The sequence below is a fragment of the Eubalaena glacialis genome, chromosome 3, assembly GCF_028564815.1.
Source record: "Eubalaena glacialis isolate mEubGla1 chromosome 3, mEubGla1.1.hap2.+ XY, whole genome shotgun sequence".
NCBI lineage: Eukaryota > Metazoa > Chordata > Mammalia > Artiodactyla > Balaenidae > Eubalaena > Eubalaena glacialis.
Window position 1 is genome coordinate 149,640,368 of NC_083718.1, and position 25,890 is coordinate 149,666,257.

Below are 25,890 nucleotides of genomic sequence, written 5' to 3' on the forward strand. Positions count from 1 at the left end.
TTTTAATCCATCTCTTCTTTTTCTGGGTTTTAAATCTCTCCCTTTTTTTTTTTGGCCGCGCTGCGAGGCTTGCAGGATCTTAGTTCCCCGACCAGGGATCGAACCTGGGCCCCCAGCAGTGGAAGCACAGACTCCTAACCACTGGACTGCCAGGGAATTCCCTAAATCTCTCCCTTTCTACTGGCTCCTTCTTTTCAGATTACAAACATGCTCCAGTCTCCCCTAACCTAAAAAACCTTCTTTGGGTCTTGCTATCTCCCTCAAATTCCTGTCCAATCATTCTTTATTTTCACCAACTATACTCTTTCTCAACCCAAAACACTTTTCAGTGAACAAGCCATACCTTTGGTTTTAGGGACAAAAAAGCCCCAGTTTATTATTACTTTTTTAAAAAAGCAAGTATCACTTACATAATTGTTCAAGCAAGTCTATATACGGGTATTTCATCTGAAAATACATATGTATATAATTTTTCTCCTACAGTAATTCATTTCAAGAGCAATTTCATTATGTATCTTCTACAGAGCCCTAAACCGAGAGAGCCAACATATTCAAATAAACCCCAAGGTGTGGGGATGCTTCAGGCCAGTTCCTCATTAGAAGCCTCAGCATGGGGGCTCTGGAGACCAACGCAGAAGGTCTTCCAGGGAGAGCTGAAACGTTCAGATAAGTGAGTTCTGGAAAGAAGGGGTAGTTGGTGGGCTCCGGCAGGCTCACCCCTGGGGTAGAGCAAAGAGAACAGACAGGGGAGTTCTGAGAGGCGCTGGAGCTATCTAAACTCAGGGGGATGGAACCGAGTGAGCAGCTGTGGTAATTGAGTTTCAGTTACCTGCAGGGTGGCAAAATAAAGTAGTAACTTCATCTGCCTGACACGGGGGAAGTTTAGAGGTGTCCCTGGCATATTCACAGTGGAATCCGTCACCCTTTCACTGTGTTGGGTGATGGCAACCGTACTGCGCTTCCTAGCGACAGCGAGCGCACATCCTGTTAGGCAGCACCAGCGCACTCCAGCTAATGAAGCATTTCCTGCAGGTCTGTCTCCCAGGGCTCTCTGTATCCTCTGTCTGAAGGAATGGCACCATGGGAAAATTCAGCACCGCCAGCATCAGCCATCGCCCAAACTCAAAAGAGTCTTTGAATGGCAGAGAAAGGCCCATTTTCCTTTCTGCCCAGCCCAGGGTTGGAACCATCCTCAGGTCACTTTTTGTGGGTCTGTACAAACGTGCCGACTGGCAGCGTGCCGTTCTTCACCTGAGCCCGGATTTCAGCTCGATGCTTTAATGTGAAGACCAGGGCTCTCACTGTCCGCCGGTATGGCCCATTAATGAGGCGGGAGCACAGATGAAATGTTTCCCGTTCAATATTTTCAACCAGTAGGTGATCCATCTAAAAAAACAGCAAAATTATCAAATTAGGGCCTTGCATTGCATAAGGATTAAAAGCAAGAGAGGCTGGAGCACTTTGCTCAGAGGCCTCCATTAATCAACTGAAATTCAAGGACATCTACTTCCTGTCACAAAAGAAACAGGAAGAGCAAATTAATTCCACCCTGGCAATTAAGGAACAAGGCCATGTGCTTTGTGACAGGGACCTCATTCACAACCCCTGCCGGGTGGTAATATTTGCCATTATAACAGAAAACTGGCTTGAACCAAGCAATGGGTTCTGGGCCCTGGGCCCTGTACTTTACCAACCAGGAAACGAAGACCAAGGATAATAAATCAGTATAACAGTTTATACTTTTTTGTTTGTTTGTTTGTTTTTTAAGTGCCTTTTAACCCCTTACAGCATTTTAAAAACACTGGGTCTGGATCCTAATATGTGTGTAAAGCAGTTTATAAATCACTTTTCACATTTACTGCTCACAACTCCTATTACCTCATTTTATAGATGAGGAAACAGGTTCAAAGGTAAAGGAATGCTCCAGATCTTACAACTATTAAGAGGCAGAGTTGGGACTCTGACTCGGAGCCCCCGACTCCAACACCCATGTTTCTTCCCTTTCACCATACTCACTGCCCCCTTAACCTTCTGAGAGACCAGCTGAGTCTGGAGAGACCTCTGCAGGGTCAGCTAAGCAGAAAGGGGCCTAGAGGATAGGACCTGTGGCAATTCTGGGGTGGTCTGGCTCAGGCCCAAGCCCTCCTGAAGTCACAGGCCTAATGCAAGCAGGACAGGTCTGAGACTTTTGCCCACATGATCTGGATCCAGGCCAGACCGGGTTGCTGGTCAGGGACCCCCTCACTTCGTTCCTTTCCAGGCGCATCGCTCACTATTCGCCTCCCTGGGTCCTGACCCCGGCCCAGCCTGAACAACCTCTGCTGCTTTTACACACCTCTACGCCTCTGCGCAGGTACACGTTTCCTCAGTAAGGCGCAATTTCCTTAGGAAACTCATTCCTATTTGTATGTCAAAGCTTAGCTAAAAAACAAAAAGCAAAAAAAGCAAATCCTAGTTTAAAGGACTGAAAGTTCCCCTTGGGGCTGCCACAGTGTCCCGAGCTTCCCTTAGTCATTTTCATAACATATTATAATGATCTATTTTTTTGAGTTTGTCTTCCCTGAGAGTGAGTTCCTTGAAAACAGGAAACAAATTTCTCTCTCACTTGCTTTTTTCCCTTCACTCTTTCCCTCCCTACCCTACCACACATTCAAATACTTACTCAGCACTATGTGCCTGGGCTGAGGAAAGAGCAGTGAACAAGGTCAACACAGCTCTTGACTCCACAGAGAGCACGGGTTGGCTGGAGACAGATAGAAGCAGGGATTGCAAGTGTACCGAGGGCTGGGAAAGAGGACAGGAGTGAGTTCTGGGGCACAGAGCTACAGCAAAGGGACCCGACCCAGGAGGGCAGCTCCTGGCCTCAGGAGGGAATGGCATTTGACGTGAGACCTGGAGAATGAGTAGGATCAGGCCAGGTGAGGTGGGCACTTGCTTGGTGATGAATTCAGTGAGCTGTACATATATCTTTTGTGTGCTTTTCCATATATGTACTATACTTATATTTTAAAAAGGAAAAGTTTAAGGAAAAAATGCACCAAAATAAAAAAAGGATCACCGGACATTTGATAAGTGTCCTAACAAAAGAGAGAGGCCAGCAGACCAAAATGAATATAATAAAGAAACCTGGAAGAAATGAGGACCACGCAGGGAACAGAACAGGACTGAGAGAGAGAGAGAGAATGAATATCCAGGTCCAGACATCTGCCTAGGTGTAACAGACAACAGGTGTTCAGGGTAAGTTTGGGGTCCTGATGACTGACTGATTATCTCCAAGGCTGGTGCTGGAGTGAGTGGACGTGGTGCCATGGCTCTCCAGAACCCAGACTCCTCGAGCTTTTCATGGCCTCCTGGGTGGGCACTGAACTAGCCCCCAGCCTGAGGCAGCCCGGGTACCAGACTACTTTACAAGGCTATAAGGGTGGCTGGCCGTCTGCCCAGCATTTGTCCAGCAACATTTGCAAAAGAGGCTCCTCACCCCAATGAGGGTTCCTTGTCCCAGTGTGAGGATGGTTAGTCACTGACTGTTTAGAGATTCACTTAATATGACAGGCAAGAAAAAAGGCTTTTTTTTAAAAAAATTTTCTTTTTTTGAGGGGAGTGGTTGTTAGGGGAAGAAGGGTATGTATGCATTTGCAAAAATAAGTCATGGCCATTCCATCAAACTGTAGTATATATAAAAAAGAACCTTGAGAGTGCCTTGAAATTCACAGAACTGGATACTTATTCATACTTCATTCAGCAAATAGTTATTGAGTCGCTACTCTGAGTATGGTCTGATCTAGGTATTAGAGACACCCAAGCAGAAAACACCTGACCCCCCACCCTCTAAGAAGTCACAGCCTAGAAAGGAGAGGCATGTACACAGAAAACCAAGGGGCAGCAGGATAGGTGCTATACCAGCAATGTGATGGGAATAAGAAGCAAGTAGCTAACAATTCTCATGCATGCTTCTTGTTAAATGAAGGCCAATCGGAATGAAGAAATGAAGAAAAACATTTGTAATATTAAAATGTAAACCATAAGGGAAAATGATTCATCATGCATCCTTGTGTATAACATGTTCATTGAACAAAGTGAAGAATGCCTACCTTATAACTGCCTTTGGATAATCCAAACCTACCCAAGTTGAGAGTCCTTCCCAATGGGTCCTAATCTGGTAATTTAGGTAAGCCCTTTTGGGTGAAAGGACCAGAGTCTTACTGAGACCTTGAGAAAAAGGGGTTTTACTGTGAGATACATGTGTATGAATGGGAACAAGAATGCTGTAAGAAACCTGGGGATTTATTTACGGACCATATCCTTTCTCTGTGTCTCTCATGATTTGCCTGGTCTCTTTTTCACATGTTTTTGTTCCTCTACATTTGCTTTTTTTTTACTGACTATCAATTCTAACTGCCTTATTCTCTCCCCCTATTCTACACGTCTCTACCCATAGCTTCTGCTTCCTCATAACTCCTCCAATATCCCTTCTGTTTCAAAACTCCCACTGTTGCTTCTTGGTATTTCCTAGTTCAATTTCCCAGAGACAGAGAATCTGATTTGCCTTCCTTATCTATTTGTACCTGTGAGTTGAGTATGTGGTATTCAGTTGTCCAATCCTGGACAAACTGGCAATAGCTGGGTGAAGATATAAAACACATCCACCCAGAGCTGTCTTTTGTCAAGGATTCTGAACTCAGAAGAAATGGTGCCATAATCAATTAGTGATGTCTGCCACATCTGTAAGCTCTTTAAAAACAAGGGAAGAAGCTCTTCTTCATGTGTTTACCTTAAGTGCAGAACTTCCCACACTGTATTGTAACTATTCATTTGCCTACTTCCCTCAGAAGACTGTGAGCCCCTCCAGGGCTGGTACCATTTTGGATCCACTTCTAAATTCCCCATGCCTAGTAGCATAGGTACTGGCACATATTAAGTGCTCAGTAAATATTTGTGAAATGAATTTCCTCTTTCCCCATGTATACCTCCCTCCTTTTCTGCTCTTTCAGTAACATCCTATACATAGCATATGAAATATGAAATGTTTCTATTTTATATGTATTTTCTAGTTAGCAAAATCCAACAACTCTTACAAAGGCCAGTTCAAGTGCTGTCTTTTTCATGAAACCTTCCCAGATTTCCCCATCAGATTTCATTGTTCTGTCCTTTGTGTGTTTATACCACTTGCTAGTAACACTATTTCAGACATATTTCATCCTGCCTCGTATTTAGTCAGTCATTTACAGGCTCTTAGTCAGGAGACAGTAAGCTTTCTTAGGATAAGGACTGCAACTCATTCATGTTTGCATTCTCCTCTGGCACTAGTAGTAGCAGAACTAAACATTTGGTGAATTGAATATCCACCAGAAGCAAACTTTGTATGAGTTTTCCAATAGCATGATTGGATTTGTACATATATACCCACACTCCTTTTTGACCACTTGAATACATTTATTAAAGAGCTGGTCAAAGCCAGAGGTACAGTCTGAGGCCATTAAACAAAGAAAAAACTAACAGTCCCATATGGGGATGTACCCCTGACCTGGATCTCATTAGCACCATCTGACAACCAACTGGGCCAACCAGCCAGTGTTTCATAACTCTTAACGATAACAGGCTCACTTTGAGAATCAGATTCATTTTTTTAAAATGACATAATAGGAAAATGATCACAGGCCGTGAGGTAGGAAGGAGAGTGGATAATGAGGAAGGGGAAGTAAGAGAATGACACCACAGGGGACGTTCATATGAGGAAAGATCTAAAAGACAGGGAAGAACAAAGAAGATCTGGAAGGGAGAAAGTAAAGGGGAATGGAGTGTGGGTCTCAACAATGGAGTTTTTATTCATCTATTCCTTTATTCCAAGAACAAGGAAACAATCCATGAATCTGGAAAGCAAGATCTGTAGAGTACTAAAGAGATGCACTTTTGGGCTGTGTGTGTATATTCTTTATCTGTGGCTTTCACTACTAAAGGATAAGACCAAACAAATAACATAGAAACATTATTTTCTATAAAAAAATGTAATGAGTGGATTTGAAAAAACACATGCTAAGATCAAATTGCAAAAGCTTTTTAGTTATTGGGCCAATAACTTACCCAATGGTTTACTACTGCCTGATAAAGTACATTTATGGAGATCTGATGTCTGATTTGAATGCACTCAACATTGGTTACTGTCAAAGACCAGATACTGGATTAGATGGTTCACTGATCTGCCCTAATATGAAAATGTTTCAGATGATGATGGGTGCTAAGAGTTAACTTTATGTAAAAAGTGTCTGTATTTATATTTTCTGACATACCAAACTGATAAAAAAATACTATAAAATGTTGTTTATGCAGGGAAAACAGATTGATTTTCTTCGGCCAAGGAAGATGGCTAAGATGCACACTTTTAATTTTTAAAGTTTACTCTTTGGGAACAAAACCATTAAACTATGCTTAATCTGATATTTTTTCCAATTACACTGGAAAGCACTAACGAATGTATCACTTTTTTAACTTTGCTTTGTAACACCTGAGTGCTTACCACTTGATGTGCCAGTTAAAGGATAATTAATGGATAAACTAAAAGGATAATTATTATTGAGTTTAATATAGCAGGCAAACTGCTCATTAATCCTTACAAGCATAGCTTCGTTATTATCATTTACTTAAAAAGATACCACAGGGAACTGGTATTTACCACCACATTAACTACATATTATATACCCACACTCTATGTTTCTGCAATAATTTTGGTTTATTTAAAAAATAAACTTCTTTTAAAACATCAAATAGCGAGTCTTGTTGGCTAATCGATACTCCAGAAAATTAGACTTACAACCTTTATATTTTTTTTCTCTCTTCCAAGGGCTTAATATTCATATTAATACTTCCTTAGGAAACGTTAAGCAAACTTACAGTATATTAATTCACTGAACCATCAAATAGACATTAAAAATTATAAATATAAGAATAGAAATATATAGAAAAGTATATACAAAATGACACTAACTGATATTGATCAAGATTAAAAATACAACGTAAATGTGAATAATTGTCAATTTTCTGCAATGTCATTTAAATAATCAATAAAAATATCTTATGGAACAGTTGGTACATAATTGGCTCTTAATAAGTCTGGGATAATCATAACTTGCCCAGTATTCACTGAAAGAGCTACAGGGACTTCCCCGGTGGCGCAGTGGTTAAGAATCCACCTGCCAATGCAGGGGACACGGGTTCGAGCCCTGGTCCGGGAAGATCCCACATGCCACGGAGCAACTAAGCCCGTGCACCACAACTACTGAGCCTGCGCTCTAGAGCCCGCGAGCCACAACTACTGAGCCCACGTGCCACAACTACTAAAGCCCGCGTGCCTAGAGCCCATGCTCCGCAACAAGAGAAGCCCGCACACCGAAACGAAGAGTAGCCCCCGCTCACTGCAATGAGAGAGAGCCTGCGCGCAGCCAAAAATATAAATAAATAAATAAATTTATTAAAAAAAAAAAAAAAAAAAAGAGCGAGCTACAATAATTTACCAAACAGGAAATGCACCAAAATGTTAACAAGACTATGTCTCGATGGTAGGTTCAATGGTGATCTTATTTTTCCTTTCCATATTTTTTCATTTTCTATCATAAGTTTGTATTAAAAAACCCAAAACTTTATTTTTAAAAAGTAAATAATATACCACAAGCCCATTTGCCTTTCTTTTGTGGATACATAATAGAGATAGAAAGGTTAAAATATTTTTTCAGAGAATGCAGTGACAGATCTAGTATTTAAATCAGACTTCTGAATTGCTTCTTTTGTTAATAATATTAAGTTATTCTTTAAGGATACATTATTAGGGATACCCTAAGAGGAAAAAATATGGATATGTCTGGTTTTTCCAGAATATTAATTGACCTGTAAGATTTATTTGATGATGATGATTAATATTATTGCTAATGAGCAAAAATTCTTCTTCCAGCATGTGTACCTCAAACCATCTAACACCATCTAACTGTTGGTCATGAAGATGATAGGGATTGTGCAATTGACTATATGCATTAGAACTAAAGGTATGAGTGCTGACCAAAAATGGAGTACAGTCTTTTCAAAAGACAGCTATTTATTTTGCCATTGATATTCCGTAACAGAATCCATCTCAGAATTTTTGCTTCAGTGGAAAGGGAAAGAATTTTATTTATTTATTTTTATTAAAGTAGAGTTGATTTACAATGCTGTGTTAGTTTCTGGTGTACAGAAAACTGATTCAATTTTATATATATATATATATATATATATATATATATATATATATATATATATATATATATATATTCTTTTTCATATTCTTTTCCATTATGGTTTATTACAGGATATTGAATACAGTTCCCTGTGCTATCGGTGGGACCTTGCTGTTTATTTATTTTGTATATAGTAGTTTTTATCTGCTAATCCCAAACTTCTAATTATCCCTCCCCTAACCCCTTTCCCCTTTGGTAACCATAAGTTTGTTTTCTGTGTCTGTGGGTCTGTTTCTGTTTTGTAAATAAGTTCATTTGTGCCATATTTTGATTCCATATATAAGTGATATCATATGGTATTTGTTAGGGTAACAATTTTAAATGGGAAGGAACCAACATTCATTAAGTGACTTCTAACCACCAGGCACTATCCTATTCTTTTGTATATATGGTTCATTTAATCTTTCCAATAATCTTAGGTTAGGAATTATAATTTTCATTTCACGGATAAAAAATCAAGTCTCTGAAATGTTAAGAGATTTGCCTAAGGTGTCACAACCAGCACATACTAGAGCCAGGGTTTTAATCCATGTCTTGCTAGTTCCAAAGCCTGCACTCTTTATACAATACTGTCCCCCAGAATGTTTACAAATCCAGAATCTTTTAAAAAAATGATAGAATAAAGCCATAGCACTTAAGACTATGAAAGTTCATTATGAAAATATGAAGGTCATTTAACCCAGAGTACCTAGTCATCACATTCCAACCAGGACATTACCTCCAATTCCAAGGCTTCCGAGAGTAATTTCTGGGCGTTTTTCCTAAATGTCTCGGTTTTGGAATCACTTCGGACTTCTATAGAAGGTCTATCCATGTGTTTTTCAATGAAAGTTCTCCACTCAGTGTAAACTTCTCTGGCAAGACAAGCCACTTCTGAATCTGAGTGTTGACGCATCTTGTTCACAGTGTGACCTGGAACAAGAGAACAGAAACCAAAGAAAAGGTTGTTCTGTATTCTTCTGAAAAGTACAGAACTGGAAGGACTAATGTGTGGCACTTAGCAAGTCATTCACACACCTAAGGATGTAAAGGCTCTTGTGCAAATGAAGACTTGTTTCTCAAAGGCTGAGATAACAAGATAATCACTGGGGGAGAATCACTGGGCTAGCCAATGAAGTAAGTCATAAAACAGAAGCACGATCAATAGATACTTAAAATGGAACACCTAAGGTACCAACTCCTTAATCCAAAAATTTCAATAAAAGAAAATGAATTAAGCATTTATCTTGTCTTTCCATACATATTATATTTCAGGACAACTAAACAGTCCTAGTTATTGACAGAATGTTCTTTATTCAGCTAATAAATGTGATAAAATTGACAGAATTTTAAAAAATTTTGTGGCCCATGATGAAATAATCCATTCAGGTGACAATCAACAGTGGATGAAATCAGTCAATGAAAAGTTGATGGGGAAATGTACAATGGAAAGATGAGGTGTCATCATCTCCACTGATCAATCTTAGCATCCCTAAGAGTGGCACTATCAGACAGAGGTAGCACTTCACAGCCCTACCTATGAAGTAGTCTTGCACCCTTCTCCCAAGGAAAAGATGAACCATAACCCTACTAACTAGTCATTCAAAGCTAACCTCCAGCTTATAGAAAATATGAGAGACAGAGGAATAAGTTAAATTATAGCCTAAGAGACAAATCCAGAATGTGGGACATTCTACAGGACAACATTCAATCATCAATGGCACTTTAAAAAAAAGGGAGTAAGGTTATGGATTGCTAAATATTAAAAGAGTCTTTTGAGTCCAAACTATCAAATGTGATGTGTGATCCAAATCCTGATTGGAATAAACTAATTAAAATATATTTTGAGATAAACAAGAAATATGAATATACACTGGTTATTAAATTATATCAAAGAATTATTGTTGATTTTGTTGAGCATGATGATGGCATTGTAGCTATGTAAGAAAACATCCATATTTTTTAGAGATGCATACTGAAGTATGTAGAGCTGAAATGACAAAAGGTCTGAGCTTCTGCTTTAAAATACTTCAGTAACAGCACAAAAACACAAAAAAGGGAAAGATAAAGTGAAAGCGACCAAACCTTAATAGTTACTGAATGTAGGTGAAAGGCCTATGGGGGTTTGTACTATTCTCTTTATTTCTGTGAATGTTTGAGATTTTCATAATAAAAATGGAAAAAGAGGAAAGGGTCAAAAAATATCATATGCAAAAGTACTTAGATAAAAATAAACACATAGAAAAGCCAAAGAAATCAAGTAAACATTTAGAATTAAAGTTCAAAAAGTGTTAGAATATAAGATAGGTATACTTTTTTAAAAAAATCAATAGCTTTTTAATGTCAGCAATAAACAGAGTATAATAGGGGGAAAATCATGCTTAAACTAGTAAAAACCATAAACCACTTAGCAACTCATTAACAACAGGGGGTTGCATGCCCATATGCTGTTTGTGTATGTGCCTATCTCCTTAATAGCTCTGGAACCACTCTTAAACTCCATCCCCATCACCACTGACCTTGCCTTAGGGCATGTCGCCTCCAGATGACTCCAGCAGCCTGACTGGCCTCTCAGCCAAAGTCTGGAACCCTTAATGCCACCTTCCACACTGCAGCCAGGGTGGCCTTTATTTAACTTTATTATTTTCTCTTTTCAGGGATATTTTTTAAAACATTAATCTGACCATTACACTCCACCACTTAAATCTTTCAATCCTATATCCAAATTCTTATCTAGTCACACAAGTACCTTCACAATCTGCCACCTTCCCATCTACCTTCTAGCTTCATTTCCAGCTATTACCCCACTGTCATCTGATACTCTAGCTACTTGCAGCTCCTAAGACACTTCAATATTTTTCTCACCTCTTTACTTTTGAACATATACTCCAATGAGCATTTTGTCTGCCTGGAATATTCCTTCTTCTCTCTTCATCTGGTTAACTTACATTCTGCCTTTAAGACTCAGTTCAGGAGTCCCCTTCTCCAGGAAGTCTTCCTTAATATAATAACCCCCAGTCTTGGCTGGTACCTCTCCTCTGTGCTTCCTTAGCACCTCATGCTCCTGTTCATCACAATAACTATTATAATTAGTTGTAATTATCTGATCAGTTATCTCTCTTGCCCACCAAAGAGAGCTCCTTGAGGGCAAGAGCTGTGACATGTTTATCTTTGTATCTCCAGCAGAAAACAGGGGCAGGAGAGGGGGTCGGGAGAGTGGGTGTTTGGTAAATGTTGGGGAATGAGAAACCCAGATGAGGAAATACATATGTTTTTACTAAAATATATAACAGAAAATTTGAATGAAAGGGGAAAATATACCGTATCATATGATGGAAAGACCAGTACAGAGATGTCAATATAGAAATTAATTTGTAGATTTAATGTAATTACAATAAAAAAAATCTCAGTAGGCTGCTTTTATTAGAATACATCCAAATAGCTTTAGACTTATTTTAGAAAAACAAATGGGTAATAGCAAAAAATACTCTTATGTATTATGAGGTATAACTAGCCTTATACACTATCGGAACATATTATAAAGCAACTAAAATTATATGGACTGGCACCAAAAAAACAGATGGATAGATCTGTGGAATAAAAAGTGAAGCTCAGGGGACTTCCCTGGTGGTGCAGTGATTAAGAATCCACCTGCCAATGCAGGGGACACGGGTTGGAGCCCTGGTCCGGGAAGATCCCACATGCCGCGGAGCAACTAAGCCCGTGCACCACAACTACTGAGCCCACACGCCACAACTACTGAAGCCTGCACGCCTAGAGCCCGTGCTCTACAACAAGAGAAGCCACCGCAATGAGAGGCCTGCGCACTGCAACGAAGAGCAGTCCGTGATTGCCACAACTAGAGAAAGCCCGTGCGTAGCAACGAAGACCCAACGTGGCCATTAAAAAAATAAATAAATAAATAATTAAGCTCAGGAACAAACCCTATTGTATATAAAAATTAATATACAATAAAAGAGGCATCAATGAACAAAAGGAAATGGGAAAGAATTCAATTTTGGGAAAATGGTCAAAACATTTAGAAAATTTCTCAGATGACACCAACTGCATAGCTCAACACTTGCTTGATTTATTTACTCCTCACATGTCGACTGAAGGCCTACTCTTTGTACTAGGTACGCTAGGTACTAGTCATGCAGGGCTGAACAAGAAACTGTCCCTGCTTTAAAGGTTCTGTGAAGAGCATGCTGGAGGTAACTTTGAAGGGAAGACAAGATTCTTTAACTTCTCTCTCTATCCAATTACCTCCCAAGAATTTTTATCTAGTCTTTCTACTGACCAGGGAAAGAAGTACATCAACACTCATCACAGGGAGGAAGGCGAAGGGGAGGAATGCAGAGCCCTCATTAGAAATATCTCAAGGTGCTTCCTAGCTAGCGATGCTTAGTGAGGTGCTTCTGAAACACATGCCACTTAAAGCTGAAGTCACTACTCAACACTTTCCTTTTCTGGCTGGAGTTCTCCATATCCTTGAGATTATTCATTCAGAAAACAATTTTTTGTGCTGTTGGTCACTGTTGTGGATGGTAAAAACACAAAGGTAAATGAGATACTGCAGGACCTCAAAGACCTAAATTCACGGCATTTTAATACTTTTACAGAGCACCTACTTAATGCCTGGTGCTGAGGATACAGACATGAATGAGGCACAGTCCCTGGAATTTAACCTACACTCACCCTGCCAAAGTGTGCAAAGAAGATTTATGTATAAAAATATTCATTACAGTACTGTGTACAGCAGCAAAAAGTTAAAAACAACCTACAAGCTCACCATTAAGGGTCCAATTTGTTAAATGAATTATAGTCCATTCAAACAATGAATACTTGGCAGCCATTAAAGACTGCAATAGCTCTACGTGTAGTAACATGGAAAGATGATTACTTTACTCAGGTTCTCAGAAGAGCACGCACAGTATAAGCCAATATTTATTTTTAAAATTACATTTGTGTATATATATATAAACAAACACATATATTTGTTTATACACAGAGAAAAAGAGTCTAAAAGAATTGATAATGAAATTATTAACAAGGGTCTCCTCTGAGCAGTGGGACTGTATGTATCTCTGCAGTCCAGCTCACAATCTCATGGGCTGGCTCAACCTGTAGGCAATCCTAACAGCACGGGATATGCTATACTAGAAGTGCATTCAGGTTTCTTTGGAATAGAGATCCTTCCCTTCATGTGTTCCCCACCTTATCCTTTTCTCTCCCCAAGACAGGCACCGTTGATCCACCTTTATATACAAGAAATGAAGATGCACAAGTTCCACAGAGAGTCCTTCTTGTCGAATCCAATGGACCTCTTCCATCGTGACATTACTTGATACCTCTGTGGCATCTGACACTGCTGCCTTTTTCCTTCTGAAATAGTCTCTTCCATTGCTTTTTTTTTTTTTTTAAGAATTTTCTTTTTTTTTTTTAAATTTATTTATTTATGGCTGTGTTGGGTCTTCGTTTCTGTGCGAGGGCTTTCTCTAGTTGTGGCAAGCGGGGGCCACTCTTCATCACGGTGCGCGGGCCTCTCACTATCGCGGCCTCTCTTGTTGCAGGGCACAGGCTCCAGATGCACAGGCTCAGTAATTGTGGCTCACGGGCCCACTTGCTCCGCGGCATGTGGGATCTTCCCAGACCAGGGCTCGAACCTGTGTTCCCTGCATTAGCAGGCAGATTCTCAACCACTGCACCACCAGGGAAGCCCTTCCATTGCTTTTTGAGATACCACCTGTTACTGATTCTCCTCTTCCTTCTCCATCTCTTCTGCTGGCTGTATATGCCTTGCCCAACCTTTAATTACCTGTGAACCCCAGCTGGGACATTGTCCTTGGCCTCTTCTCTTCTTTCTTCACCTGTTTTCCCTGAGTAATCTTACCCACTCCTGTGGTCCAACTACCATCTGCAAGCAGATGACTCCCAAATACGTATCTCGGGCCTAAAGGCTCTCACTGAGCACAATACCCAAATATCTAGTCCCCTACTGGACATCTCTACCTGCTTATTTTGCAAGCACCTCTAGCTCAACATTTCTAAAATGGAAAATGGAACTCATTATTATCCCCCTCAGTCCCTCCTCCTGTATTTCTTGTCACACATGGCACTAGCATTCACCCATTATTTTAGGCTCCTTAACATTTTTTTTTTTAAGATTTTTTTTTTGATGTGGACCATTTTTAAAGTCTTTATTGACTTTGTTACAATACTGTTTCTGTTTCATGTTTTGGTTTTTTGGCCCCAAGGCATGTGGGATCTTAGCTCCCCCACCAGGGATCAAACCCGCACCCCCTGCATTGGAAGACGAAGCCTTAACCACTGGACTGCCAGGGAAGTCCCTAGGCTCCTTAACATTTCTTGCATCTTTTCCTTTTCCTCACGTCCCTCTTTATTCTCCCTGCTGCCCTGATTCAGGTCCTCATCACCTCTCCACAGGTCTACTGCAATGACTTACTAATCAATCTTTGTCCCCAGAGTGGCCTTCTCCAATGCATCCTCTATATTAAAGTCAAATTAACCTTTTAAAAACACAATTTGATCACATTATTCCCTTACCAGAAGCCCTTCAATGGCTCTCTCCTCTGTCCTCAAATAAATTTCTAAGTATAGATTCAAGCCCTCGATGACCTGGAACCTCTTTGGCCATACCTCTCACCATATCTCTCTCTTTCCTTCCTCTCCTCAGTCCCAGCCCTCCTACCCCTTTGGCCTCCAGGTGCTAAGTTCTAGCCATAGAAAGCAGTTGGCGTGTCCTTGATAGGGTCAGGCTGTCTGGCCTTCTTACATTTCTGTACTTAGCTCACACTGCTCCCTCTGCCTAGAAGGTTTAAATGCCCACTTTTCCCTCTAAACTTGACGTAAACATCTTGGGGGAAGAACCCCATACCTTACTCCTTACTCCAAGATACATTCCCAGCTCCCAGCATAGTGCCTTACCACAAATCAATCAAGAAATGTTTGCTGAACTGAATCAAACAGTTATATTACAAAGAAAAAAAAGTTTACATTTGGCTTTCAAATTGGCTTTGTACTAACATTTGAATATGGATGCAGTTGATTGGGAAAATCACACAATTGCAAACAAAATAATGGAACTATACTGTAAAGAATTGAATGAAAAGTTTCTAATTCTTACCCATTGCTAAGAATCCTTCCTGCTTACTACTCCAGATTTTATAGGAATTATATCAATTAATTTTTTATAATTATACAATGAAGTAAATACTATTATTATATCTCTTTTTACAAAGAAGCTCAGCCAAGCAACTTGCCCAGGGCTTCATAGCTAGTAAGCATGGAAGCCAGGATCGGAGCACAGCAGCCTGACCCCAGAGCCTGCATACTTAACGCCCCAACACCCTGTCCCTCTCTGTTATTAGGGACTGGCACACAGAGAGTGTCCAATAAAGTTCTGTTGAGATAATGTTGTTCACCTTCTTGCTATTCCTAAATCAGAAGAGCCAAAGGGCAGAAGTCTTCGACTCTCAGGCCAGGACAAGGGAATCACTGCTCTTGGCCTGCAGGGGGCAGTACACCTCACAGATACTCCCACAGGAGCCCCACCTGGACTGGTCAGGAGGCTCTCCCAACACCAGGGAAACCACTCCAAGAAGGGCAGGGGCTATGAGGAGACCTGGGGGATGCAAGCTTTGCAAGCAAGAGGGTGACAGAAGGAAGAGTAACAGCAGGGAAGGCACTGAGTCTGGGGCAGGAAAAGAGGAGAGAGGAGGCCTAGGGAACACTCTTCTATAAAAAACAAGACAAAATGACAAACTTTAAATGAAAAAGGGAATTTCATGATAACAATAATGACAGCCACTGCACTGAATGCTTTACATTTAAGTCAATGAATTCTCAGAACAACCCTACGAGGTAGGTGCTATAATGAGTCCCCGTTTAACAGGTAAAGAACTGAGGAACTAAGAGGTTAAGGAACTTGTGCAGGACATGGCAAGTAAGAAGCAGGGCCAAGTTTCAAATGCAGGCAGTTTGGCTGCAGAGCTCACGTATTAACCCTATACTGTTGCCTCCAGTGATCATACAGTCCTACCTCCTCCTGATTCAGATGGAAAAAATGAGGCTCCATGACCTTTCCCCAAGGTCACAAGTTGGTCAGTAGCTACATCGAGGAAGTTAATGATCTGCAAAAAGTCATTATTTGCTCCATGAAGTTTATGTTAAAGCAAGCAGTGCCACTGGCTGGTCTTATGATCTAGGTCAAGTCCCCTGGGTTTAAGAGTATGGGGCTTCTGCATCCCAGCACATTGTTAAGACAAATTCCCTGCAGGAAGCGGTCTTTTGCTCATTTAACAAACATTATCAAATACTTAGTAAGTACCAGGCCCTGTGCTAGACCTTGGGATAGAATGTTGAACAAGACACAGCCCTTTATTCAAGGAGCTCCAGGTAGGGCTAAGCACAGAAGACACCTAAACAAAAACAGTGCACCAAAGTGTTACAGGTCCTAAGATAGTATTGAAGGGGGAAACCGAGGGAGGGCCAAAAGGACAGAGGAGTCAATTTGGGTGGCAAACGGGCCAGGGAATACCATGAAAGAGGCGATTCTCGTCCTGAGTCTTGACAAGCAGTAGAGTGAACAAAAGCATAGAACCTGGAAGAGCACAGAGTAATTGGAGGGCTGTGGTAGGCAAAATAATAGTCCGTAAAGACATCCATGCCCTAATCCTCAGAACCTGTGAATGTGTTACCTTCCATGGAAAAAGGGACTTTGCAGATGTGATTCAGGTTAAGGACCCCGAGATGGAGAGATGAGCCTGGATTACCTAAGGGGGCCCAATCTAATCCCATGAGTCCTTAAAGGCAGAAGAGACAGAAGAGCGGGTCAGAGAGATGAGGTGTGAAAAGAATTCGACCCACCACTGCCAGCTCTGGAGATGGAGGAAGAGAATCACAAGCCACAGAATGCAGGTGGCTTCTAGAAACTGGAAAAGGCAAGGAAACAGATTCTCCCCTAGAGTCTCCAGAAAGGAATGTAGCCCTGCCAACACCTTGATTTTAGCTCACTGAGGCCTGTACTGAACTTCTAACCTATAGAAATGTAAGATAATAAATCTGTGTTTTTTAAACCACTAATTTTCTGGCAATTTGTTATGGCACTATTCATAAATAATGAATACAGGAGCTTATCAGCAGTTCAGGATTGCTGAATCTATGGGACAACCTAAGAACAGAAGGCCATTTGAAAGTTCCTTGCCACTAACTTATCCCATGAACTTGGGCAAGTCAAATCACATACCCATTCATTCACTCACTCACTAACTCATTTATTCATTCAACAAACATTTTTAGCTTCACCAAGAAGATTATGTTTCATCTGGGTCTTAAAAGACAAGTAAGAGCTTGCCGCGGACAAGGGTGCATCTTTGGGTTTCAGGAGGTGGCATGACATGGCATAAGTCCACCTTAGCTTTGTCGCTTATTATTTGGTTTCCCGACCTGGGGCAAGTTACTTTAAACTCTCTAAGCCTCAGTGTTCTCACTTGTAAAATGAGGAAATCAGTGTTCTCATTTGTAAAATGAGGAAATAATAATATTTACCTTATAGAATTGTTATATGGATCAAATGAAGTCGTAGATGTGAAAGCACTTTGTAAGTACAAGGTTTTTTTGTTGTTAATCAATTATAAATGAAAATCAGATCAATATGATAGACTTAAAACTTCTCCCAGAATATTTATACCTACAGTATTGCAGAAGTGGGGCATGCTTGCCTACCAGGTTGAGTGCAAGGTCTAACTCCACTGCCTCATCAGCCATTTACTCAATACCCACGCCCACTGGTTTCCTTTATAATAAAGGTATTTGGTCACAGAGGCCCCATTAGGTGCCAGATCCAAAGGCTTTTGCCCAGCTGGCCCTCAACTCCCCAGACCACTTGAGAGCAGTGAGGTTACTCACTTCCCCTGCCTCTCAAAACACTCTCCTCCTCAGCCCGCGTGTCACTGCACAGCCCTGGCTCTCTTCCGCTCTCTAATTACACTCTTGCCTCTTCACCGGCTCCTCTTCCTCTTCCCATTTCCCTGCCACGGATATTCTCCCCAGCTCAATCCTTCAGCCCTTTAATCTTTTCTTTTACTCAGAGAATTCATCCACTTAAGTGATTTTAAGCAAATGCTTCCAGGCGAATGTCTTCCAAATACATATTTTTAGTCTAGATCTCTCATCTGAGCTTCAGTCCTGTATCTCCAACTGCCTGCTGGACATTTGCACCTAAAGAGTTTATGTCAGAGCAAACACTGACTAAAATGAAAATACTAGGAGAAAACTCCCATTTGAAGTACACAAGAAAAGGCACTAAATTCTGATTTAAAAGAGGTGAGCTTGAGCAGATGGCAGGACCCATAGAGATGGTCCAGTAAAATAAAGGCACATATGGCTGGGATTCAGGGCACAATGGCAGTCTGCTAACCAAGAAAGAACACTGCCCCAAGAGACCTGGGTTCTCATTACATCTCTGGTGCTAACTCACTATATGGCCCTGGATAAGTCACTTCATCTCTCTGAGTCTGAATTTCCTTGTTTATAAACTGAGGTAGCTAAATGGATTTAAACGTTTATGATATTGACATTTATAAAGTTCAGAAACAGAAAACAAAAACTATAAGATCGCAACAGTAAATGGACAAAGAACACAAACAATTCACAAAAAAAGGACAAAGTGCCAATAAACAAATAGAAAACAATCCATTCTATACAGCAAATGAAAACAAGATGCTATTTTTACCCAGTAAATTAGTAAGATTTTAAGAAAATGGTAGCAATGTAAATTGGAACTGTATTTCTAAAAATCTAAGATTCAGAAATGGATCAGGACAGGAGATGCATACCCAGGAGTTGTCTGAATTAAGGCCTCAGTTAAGCTGGAGAAGTGGACGGCCTCTCTGGCTAAGTGCTCTAAAGCAGCAGCCAAAGACTGAGGTCTGAGCTTTCTGGAAAAGTACCTCCTGTGAGAGGACAGGGGACAAAGACGGAAGAAACAGAGAAAGGCAAGAAACAGGAATACAGAAAGCTAGAAAGTGCCATGGAGAAAATCTTGTTTGACCCTGTCATTTTCATTAATTTGATGAACATATCCTGAGCATCTGCTATATGCCACACTAATGCTTGAAATGCATTGGTGAATAAAATATATTGCATGGTCTTGCTGGCATAGAGTTACTATACAGTAAACAAAAAATAACTCAGTAAATAATTAAATAAGTAATTACAAACTCAGATAAGGGCTTGAAGGAAATAAACATTTAAAAAATAGATAAAGAATTGGCAACAAGTTCAGTGTCATTCATACTGACAGAAAAGAGAGTAATCAGTGGTCTCAAGTTCACGGTTCTGGGAAGATGAGAACTGAGACAAGACTACTGGATTTGGATAGAATGAAATAACTTGTGTCCTTAGAGAGAAGAATAGTGTTTGTGGGAGAAGCCAGCATGGAAATAATTTAATGAAGGAGGGTAAGGGGCAGAAATGGGAGTTGTGATTATTAATCATATTTAAAGGAATTTGGCTATAAAAGGAAGAAGTGAAACGAGGTATCTGGAAAAGATGGCAGACAATTAAAGGAGAAGATTTAAGTGTATCCGAAGGTAGAAATAAAGAGCCAGTAAAGAGGGTATGGGTGACAACAAAATGAGAGGCATCATGGCATCCTCATCTCCACAGTCAATCCTTACAAAGTCTGGTCCATTCTCCCTGATAAGGTCTCCCTATGAACCTGTCACTCAACAGGTTAGGTTCTCTCCTATTTTAAAAATTAGAACTTTCTTCAATTCCACATTCCTTTCTGATATTGCCACCTCTCTCTTTCCTTTCAATACCAAACTTCTTGAAAGAGTTGTCTATTTTCACAGTTCATTTCCTTACCTCCTTCCTCACTCCTCAAGCTTCTGCCCTTAACCTTGCCTTTGAAACTGTCCTTACCAAAATCATTAATGACCTTACTTTGTAAAATCCAACGTGCAATTTTTAGAATTAGCTTCTTTGGCCCTTTGACAACGATGGACACTGCTGACGAATCTCCTCTCGGAAGCCCTCCTTCCCATTCCATGACAGCGTTCTCTCCCATTTCCCTGCTCACACCCTCTCCATTTCCTGTGAGCCTCATATATTGATGTGCTTCAGGATTTGGGACTTGGCTCTTTGCTTTTCCTACATACTCTCCCTGGGCAACTGCCTCAGTTTCTAACTATATGCTGATGATGACTCTCAAGTATATATTTACTGTCCCTCCTTAGCTTTAGCCTTGTACATCCAACATTCTGTTGGACATTTCCTCTTGGATGTCCCACAATAGTGGGACACTAAAGAAACTGCCCAGAATTTTTTGAGAGACAAGGAGACATATGAGCTAAGGGGCATGGAAAATAAAAGATCTAACAAATTTCTAATTGTAGAATCCCAGAACAAAGAAATAGAATAAAGGAGACGTGCTTTTGAAGAGATAATGGCTGTAGAACTTCTACAAATGAACATAAATCTGCAGGTCCAGAAGTAGAATATATCTAGGTTAAATTAAAAGAAATACATGCTGTGATAGCCTGTCTACAAGATAGCCCCCAATGATCCTCACCTCTTCGTATTCATAACCCATGTGTAGTTGTCTCCCAACTGTACCCAGGTTGGTCTGTGTGATCAACAGAATATAATAGAAGTGTTGGTATGTTACTTCCAAGATTAGATGATAAAAGACACTATGGTTTCCATCTTGGTTATTCTCTCTTGGATCACTTATTCTGGGGAAAGTCAGCCGCCATGTCATGAGCAGCCCTATGGGGAGGCCCAGGTGATGAGAAACTGAGGCCTCCTACCAGCAATCCCATAAGTGAGCAGTTAGGAGCAGATCTTCAAGCCCTGGTCAAGCTTTCAGATGACTACAGTCCCAGCCAACAGTTTGACTATAACCTCTTAAGAGACCATGAGCCAGAAGCACCCAGATAAGCAGCTCCCTGATTCCTGACCTTCAGAAAACCTGTGTGAGATAACAGACACTTAAGCTGCTAAATTTGGGCGTAATTTTTACACAGGGACAGGTAACTTATACGCATGCTAAGACCAAACAGTTTTGAATGGCTTACAAAGAGTCTTCTCCATCTGGTCCAGACTCTGTCTCCAGCTTATTACATTTCAAGTAAACAAAACTTCTTTTAGTTTTTGCAATGTACCGTGCTCTCTCCCACCTCCAGCCCTCTGTACAGCTCACGTGATATACCCAGGCCTGACACATTCTTTAACATCTTTTCTACTCCCAACACATATACTCCTTGGGCTAACTTCTCCTCATCATCAGAGCACTCATCGCATTGTATGATAAAGTCTTGTTAAATTGCCTGTCCTTCCATTAGACTGCAGGCTCCAAAAAGGTGGGACAGTATCTGTCTCCTTCATCATTATGCCAGCATAGTTCCTAGCACAAAGAAGGTACTCAGTAAATATTTGTCCCTTACAGCCCACAGGATAGGGACAGGCAGGAGGCTAAAGGTGGAAGAATGTAAACATTCTCAGGCAATGATCCAAATGAATCTTCAGGCTAGCAACTGACCAAGGAACCTGTATATTCCACACAACCTCAGGTTATGGCAAGGCTTGGGATAGGGTCAAGACACAAAAGTTGGATGGTTTCCAGCTCCTCTTAAGTTATACCCCCTTGTTGTGGTTTCATTATGATTCTTGAATTGGAATCTCTGAACATCAGACACACCCATTCTTGAAAGCATATTCACAATGGTACTCAAAGGACAAATAGAAATGATTGTTAAAAAATTGTCATCTGTTCTGTATTTGTAGGACAATTCCAGACTATTATGTTGATATTTAAGATCTGATTGTAAGTGGTATTTGTGGTGTGCTTATATATGAACATATACATACACATATGTACATGTATACATGTCATAAAATATTAACCACTAGTACCCTCTACTGGTGGAAATACCTTATCTGCTCATATGAATGGTCTTATTGCCCTCTAGTGACCACAACCTATAAAGAGAAAATCTAGCAGCAGATGGGAGACTCTCCTTGGCTATAATGATAGGGTTTTATGTTCTTTAAGCATCTAATTTTCTCAGATTCTGGTTTATATTACAGGGGTGCAACTCTCCAGACTCTTGGGGGAACCTCGGGGGAATTTCACACAGCTCTTGCCAGCTGTTAGCGCCAGTCTGAAGCTGCTTTCTCTCCTGCTTCTCATGAACAAGAGGTCAAGGGGAGGCAGAGAAGGCAATGGCTGCACTGGTGAGGGCAAGAACAGCAGCTGTGAATGACTACCCTGGACCCCCTGGGGACTTGGGAGCAGCTTGAGGAACACATGTTGGCCCTCCCTCGCATATTATTCACAGTTGTGTACTGTACTAAAATGGTAATTCAACGTAGTTCCTGACTTACCTCTTAAAATATCTCCAATGCTGTAATAAATGATGTAGCAGCAAATGTTGCTATTATTTTGTTTTTACAAACCATGCTTTGGAAGTTATTTCTACTCAAGACAGAAAAGCCAAGATTTAAGTGAAATGTCGCCTCTTCTATGGAGCCTTTTCTGAATTCCCCAGATGTAAGACTACTCTGTCCTCTGTGCCAGCATATACCTTGTACAGATCAGAATGGTACCATGGACATTATTTATATGCTTTTATTTTTAACCTATACTATTTTACTACTCCCATTTGTCTACCTGCTTGTTTCTCCACCAAACCCTAAGTTCCTTGAGGTCACAAATCATGTCTTCTTCATTTTTGCACACCTAGCATCAAGGACACTCAAAACGTTATCCACAGATCATGCTAGTTACAAGTTCATGCAGAAAGTACAGAAACTGAAGTAAGCATTTAAAACTTCTATAGCAGTTTGACAAAGTACTTCTACATTTGTTGAGTATAATTTTTTTAAAAAGTAGGGCTTACATTTTGTATATTTTAATTTCATTTTTCTGGTAATTTTTATTATATTTTAAAAGTATTAGTCTGCAACCAATGGAGAATTTTTTAAACAATGATCTCTCATCACAGATAGTTTGAGAAGCACTGATATGATAGATAATATCTGAGGGAGGGAGGAAAGGAGAAAGAAGGAGATAAAACATAAGCACTTATAAAATTCGGAACGAACATACCTATCTTTGTTGATTTTAACACTTCCTTGGAGGGTATTTTCTTCTTTAATTCTCGTAAGGCTTCAACTAGATTCTCCTTGGTTTGATTAGGAAGCTCCAACATAGTTTTCCATCTTTTTATGTCTTCTATAACCACAACTCTCTGAGAAAAAGAAAAGTCATTTGGAAAATGGAACATTTTCATTAGAAAGACATCTGCCTTCACCTGAGCTAATGGGGCTCCTATTGACATATGAATTATTGATTATGACCTGAACCAAAGCACAATATATGTGATGGCCCCAAATGATGGGTAATTGCTTAAAAGCAGCTCCTGCTTACTGCAAATCAGGAAGAGGGTTACATCTATTAGGAAAAGTGCAAGTTTTAATCTTACCATGTCAGACACCACTGGGCACTTAGCACTGAGAGGCAGTAAGGAGGGGAAGAAAAGAAAAACGATGCTGAGGTGAATCAACCTTATAGCTCACTTAAGTATCTTAATTCATAGGCAAGGACAGAGAGCAGAGAAGTCATAGACATATTTATTTCAACAATAAAAAGCACACTTCAACAGCTCCCTACTTCCTAGATGGTAAAACTCAAACCCTTTCTTGTTTGAAGAATTTTTTAAAACTTTAAACACATAAAAAGGTAGAGTAACTCACTATTTATAATGAAAAAAGTTAACATTTTGCCATTACACATAAAATAATAAAACACTGTAAAGTTCAAGTCTCCTTACACCTTTCGCCCTTCATTCCCTTCCTTCCGTTTCTAGAAGAAACCACTATCTTAAAGTTGACACGAATCTTTCCATTAAGTGTAAAATATTAACAATTAAGGAATCTGGGTGAAAGGCATAAGGAAGGTCTTTGTACTGTGCTGCAACTTTTCTGTAGTTTTGAAATTATTTCAAGAATTTTTTTTTTAAGTAAACTGGGAGACAAAAAAAAAAGTCGCTTTTATAATTACACAAAAAAATTTTTTTTCTTGTTTTTATCATTATTACCCTGGGGAGGTGGGCCCAGTTAGGGACTGGGAAGGGGCACAGGATCCTCTGATAAATGTCCTGTTTCTTGATCTGGATACTGGTGACACAGGTGTGTTCTCTCTGTGAAAATCTGTTAAGACGTACATATTTGTCTACTTTTCTACATGCATGTGATAGTTCAATAAAAAGCAACCCAAAAAGTCTCAACTCCCTCCCTGGCTGGGGTCTAGCCTAGCTGCCCGTGGTGGGAGAAGGGGATGTCTGGGGACTTCTCTATTTCCCCACCTTTGCTTCTCCTCCTCCCCCATCTGCTTGTTTGCTTTGGTCTTTGGCCCTTCCAGGTTCGAAACTGGGAAAAAAAGCAGTAAGGGAAAGCAAAAGCCTTATTTTTGGTTGTGATGCTACGCTCATCAGGTTTCAGTGCTCTCTAGACTTGGCAGATATTCATGAGGTGTTTTTGTGGTTCCGTAGAGAGCGCCCATGGTTGAGATCTCACCTGCAGTTCCCACAACATTGGCAAGGCCTCTTCCAGCCAGCCGCTTACAGGTCCACCCTAAGTCTCCAGTTTCTGGCAATTGCTTCACCCACTCTCTCTGTAGGGGTCCCACTGCCCTTCCAAGGATCCTTGTGAACTGAGCCCCTTTAATTCAACTCCAGGCCAGTTAGCATTTTCTCCACTATGCCCATATATTTGCCCTGAAAAACTCTGTGCATAACAGCTTTCCCACAGTAGCCACTTCTCCTTCTTGTGGCATCAGTTGCCACCCTGTTTTTAGACTTTCCCAGGCACAGGTCTGGTCTCTGTGTCCACCAACTCCAGGAACTGAGGTCACGTTCTCCCAGTGAAAATACCATAGCCCTCCCACTTTATCCAAAGGAATTCTATCTCCTCTCTTTCTTTACCTTCAACTTTCTTTATTGCCTAAGGTAGGTGATAGGTTCAGAATTCCAAAACTGGTCTTCATTTTCTGCCTTCACAAGTTCTGTATAGATGGTCTAGAATAACATTTGGGAACACATTTTATAGCTATTCCTTTGTTCTCAGCCTTTAGGAGCCCTAGCCAAAATTGAGACAGAGTCCTTTTTTATGATCTGTTACAATATAAAATAGTATTAGTGTTAAATGGTATGACAAATAAATCGATGAAGCCAGGTGAGGGATATTTTCAGTAGGAAGAAGGTGTAAATATAATATTCTGCAGCTTGCTTTTTTCACTCAGTATAATTTCTTGATTTATCCATACTGATACGTATAAACCCAGTTGATCTATTTTAATAGTATTGAATATTATTCCATTATTTTTATATACAATGTCTTAGAATTTTAAAATCTAGTCCCCTAATGGATATTTAGGGACTTTTCCCCCCCTCACATTTTCCCTATTATAAACATTGCTTCAATGAACTCCTGCCTATTATACATTCATATGTCTTCCATCCTTTACTTTCAACTTTTCTGGGTCATTATGCTTTAATAGCCTATGGCTGCTTTATTTTGCTCCTCCTCCCCTATCCAATCTGAGAGTTTCTATCTTTTAATA

At 40.3% G+C, this 25,890-nt stretch overlaps 1 protein-coding gene across 2 annotated transcripts in view; it reads right to left on the reverse strand.

Moving 5' to 3' along the window:
• Positions 1-409: 409 nt before the first annotated feature.
• TCEANC2 (transcription elongation factor A N-terminal and central domain containing 2) overlaps positions 410-25,890 on the reverse strand; it is a 36,776-nt gene continuing 11,295 nt past the window's right edge. The window contains exons 1-5 of one of the 2 annotated variants that reach the window (XM_061186553.1): positions 24,101-24,119; positions 23,753-23,780; positions 23,377-23,518; positions 8,980-9,173; positions 410-1,386 (exon numbers count right to left, since the gene is read on the reverse strand). In XM_061186553.1, coding sequence (XP_061042536.1) covers positions 1,198-1,386; positions 8,980-9,173; positions 23,377-23,518; positions 23,753-23,755 — 528 coding nt within the window. In that variant the 5' untranslated portion in view covers positions 23,756-23,780; positions 24,101-24,119 and the 3' untranslated portion in view covers positions 410-1,197. Of the gene's footprint in view, positions 1,387-8,979; positions 9,174-23,376; positions 23,519-23,752; positions 23,781-24,100; positions 24,120-25,890 lie in introns of those variants that run through there. The other variant, XM_061186552.1, reaches the window with a different exon arrangement.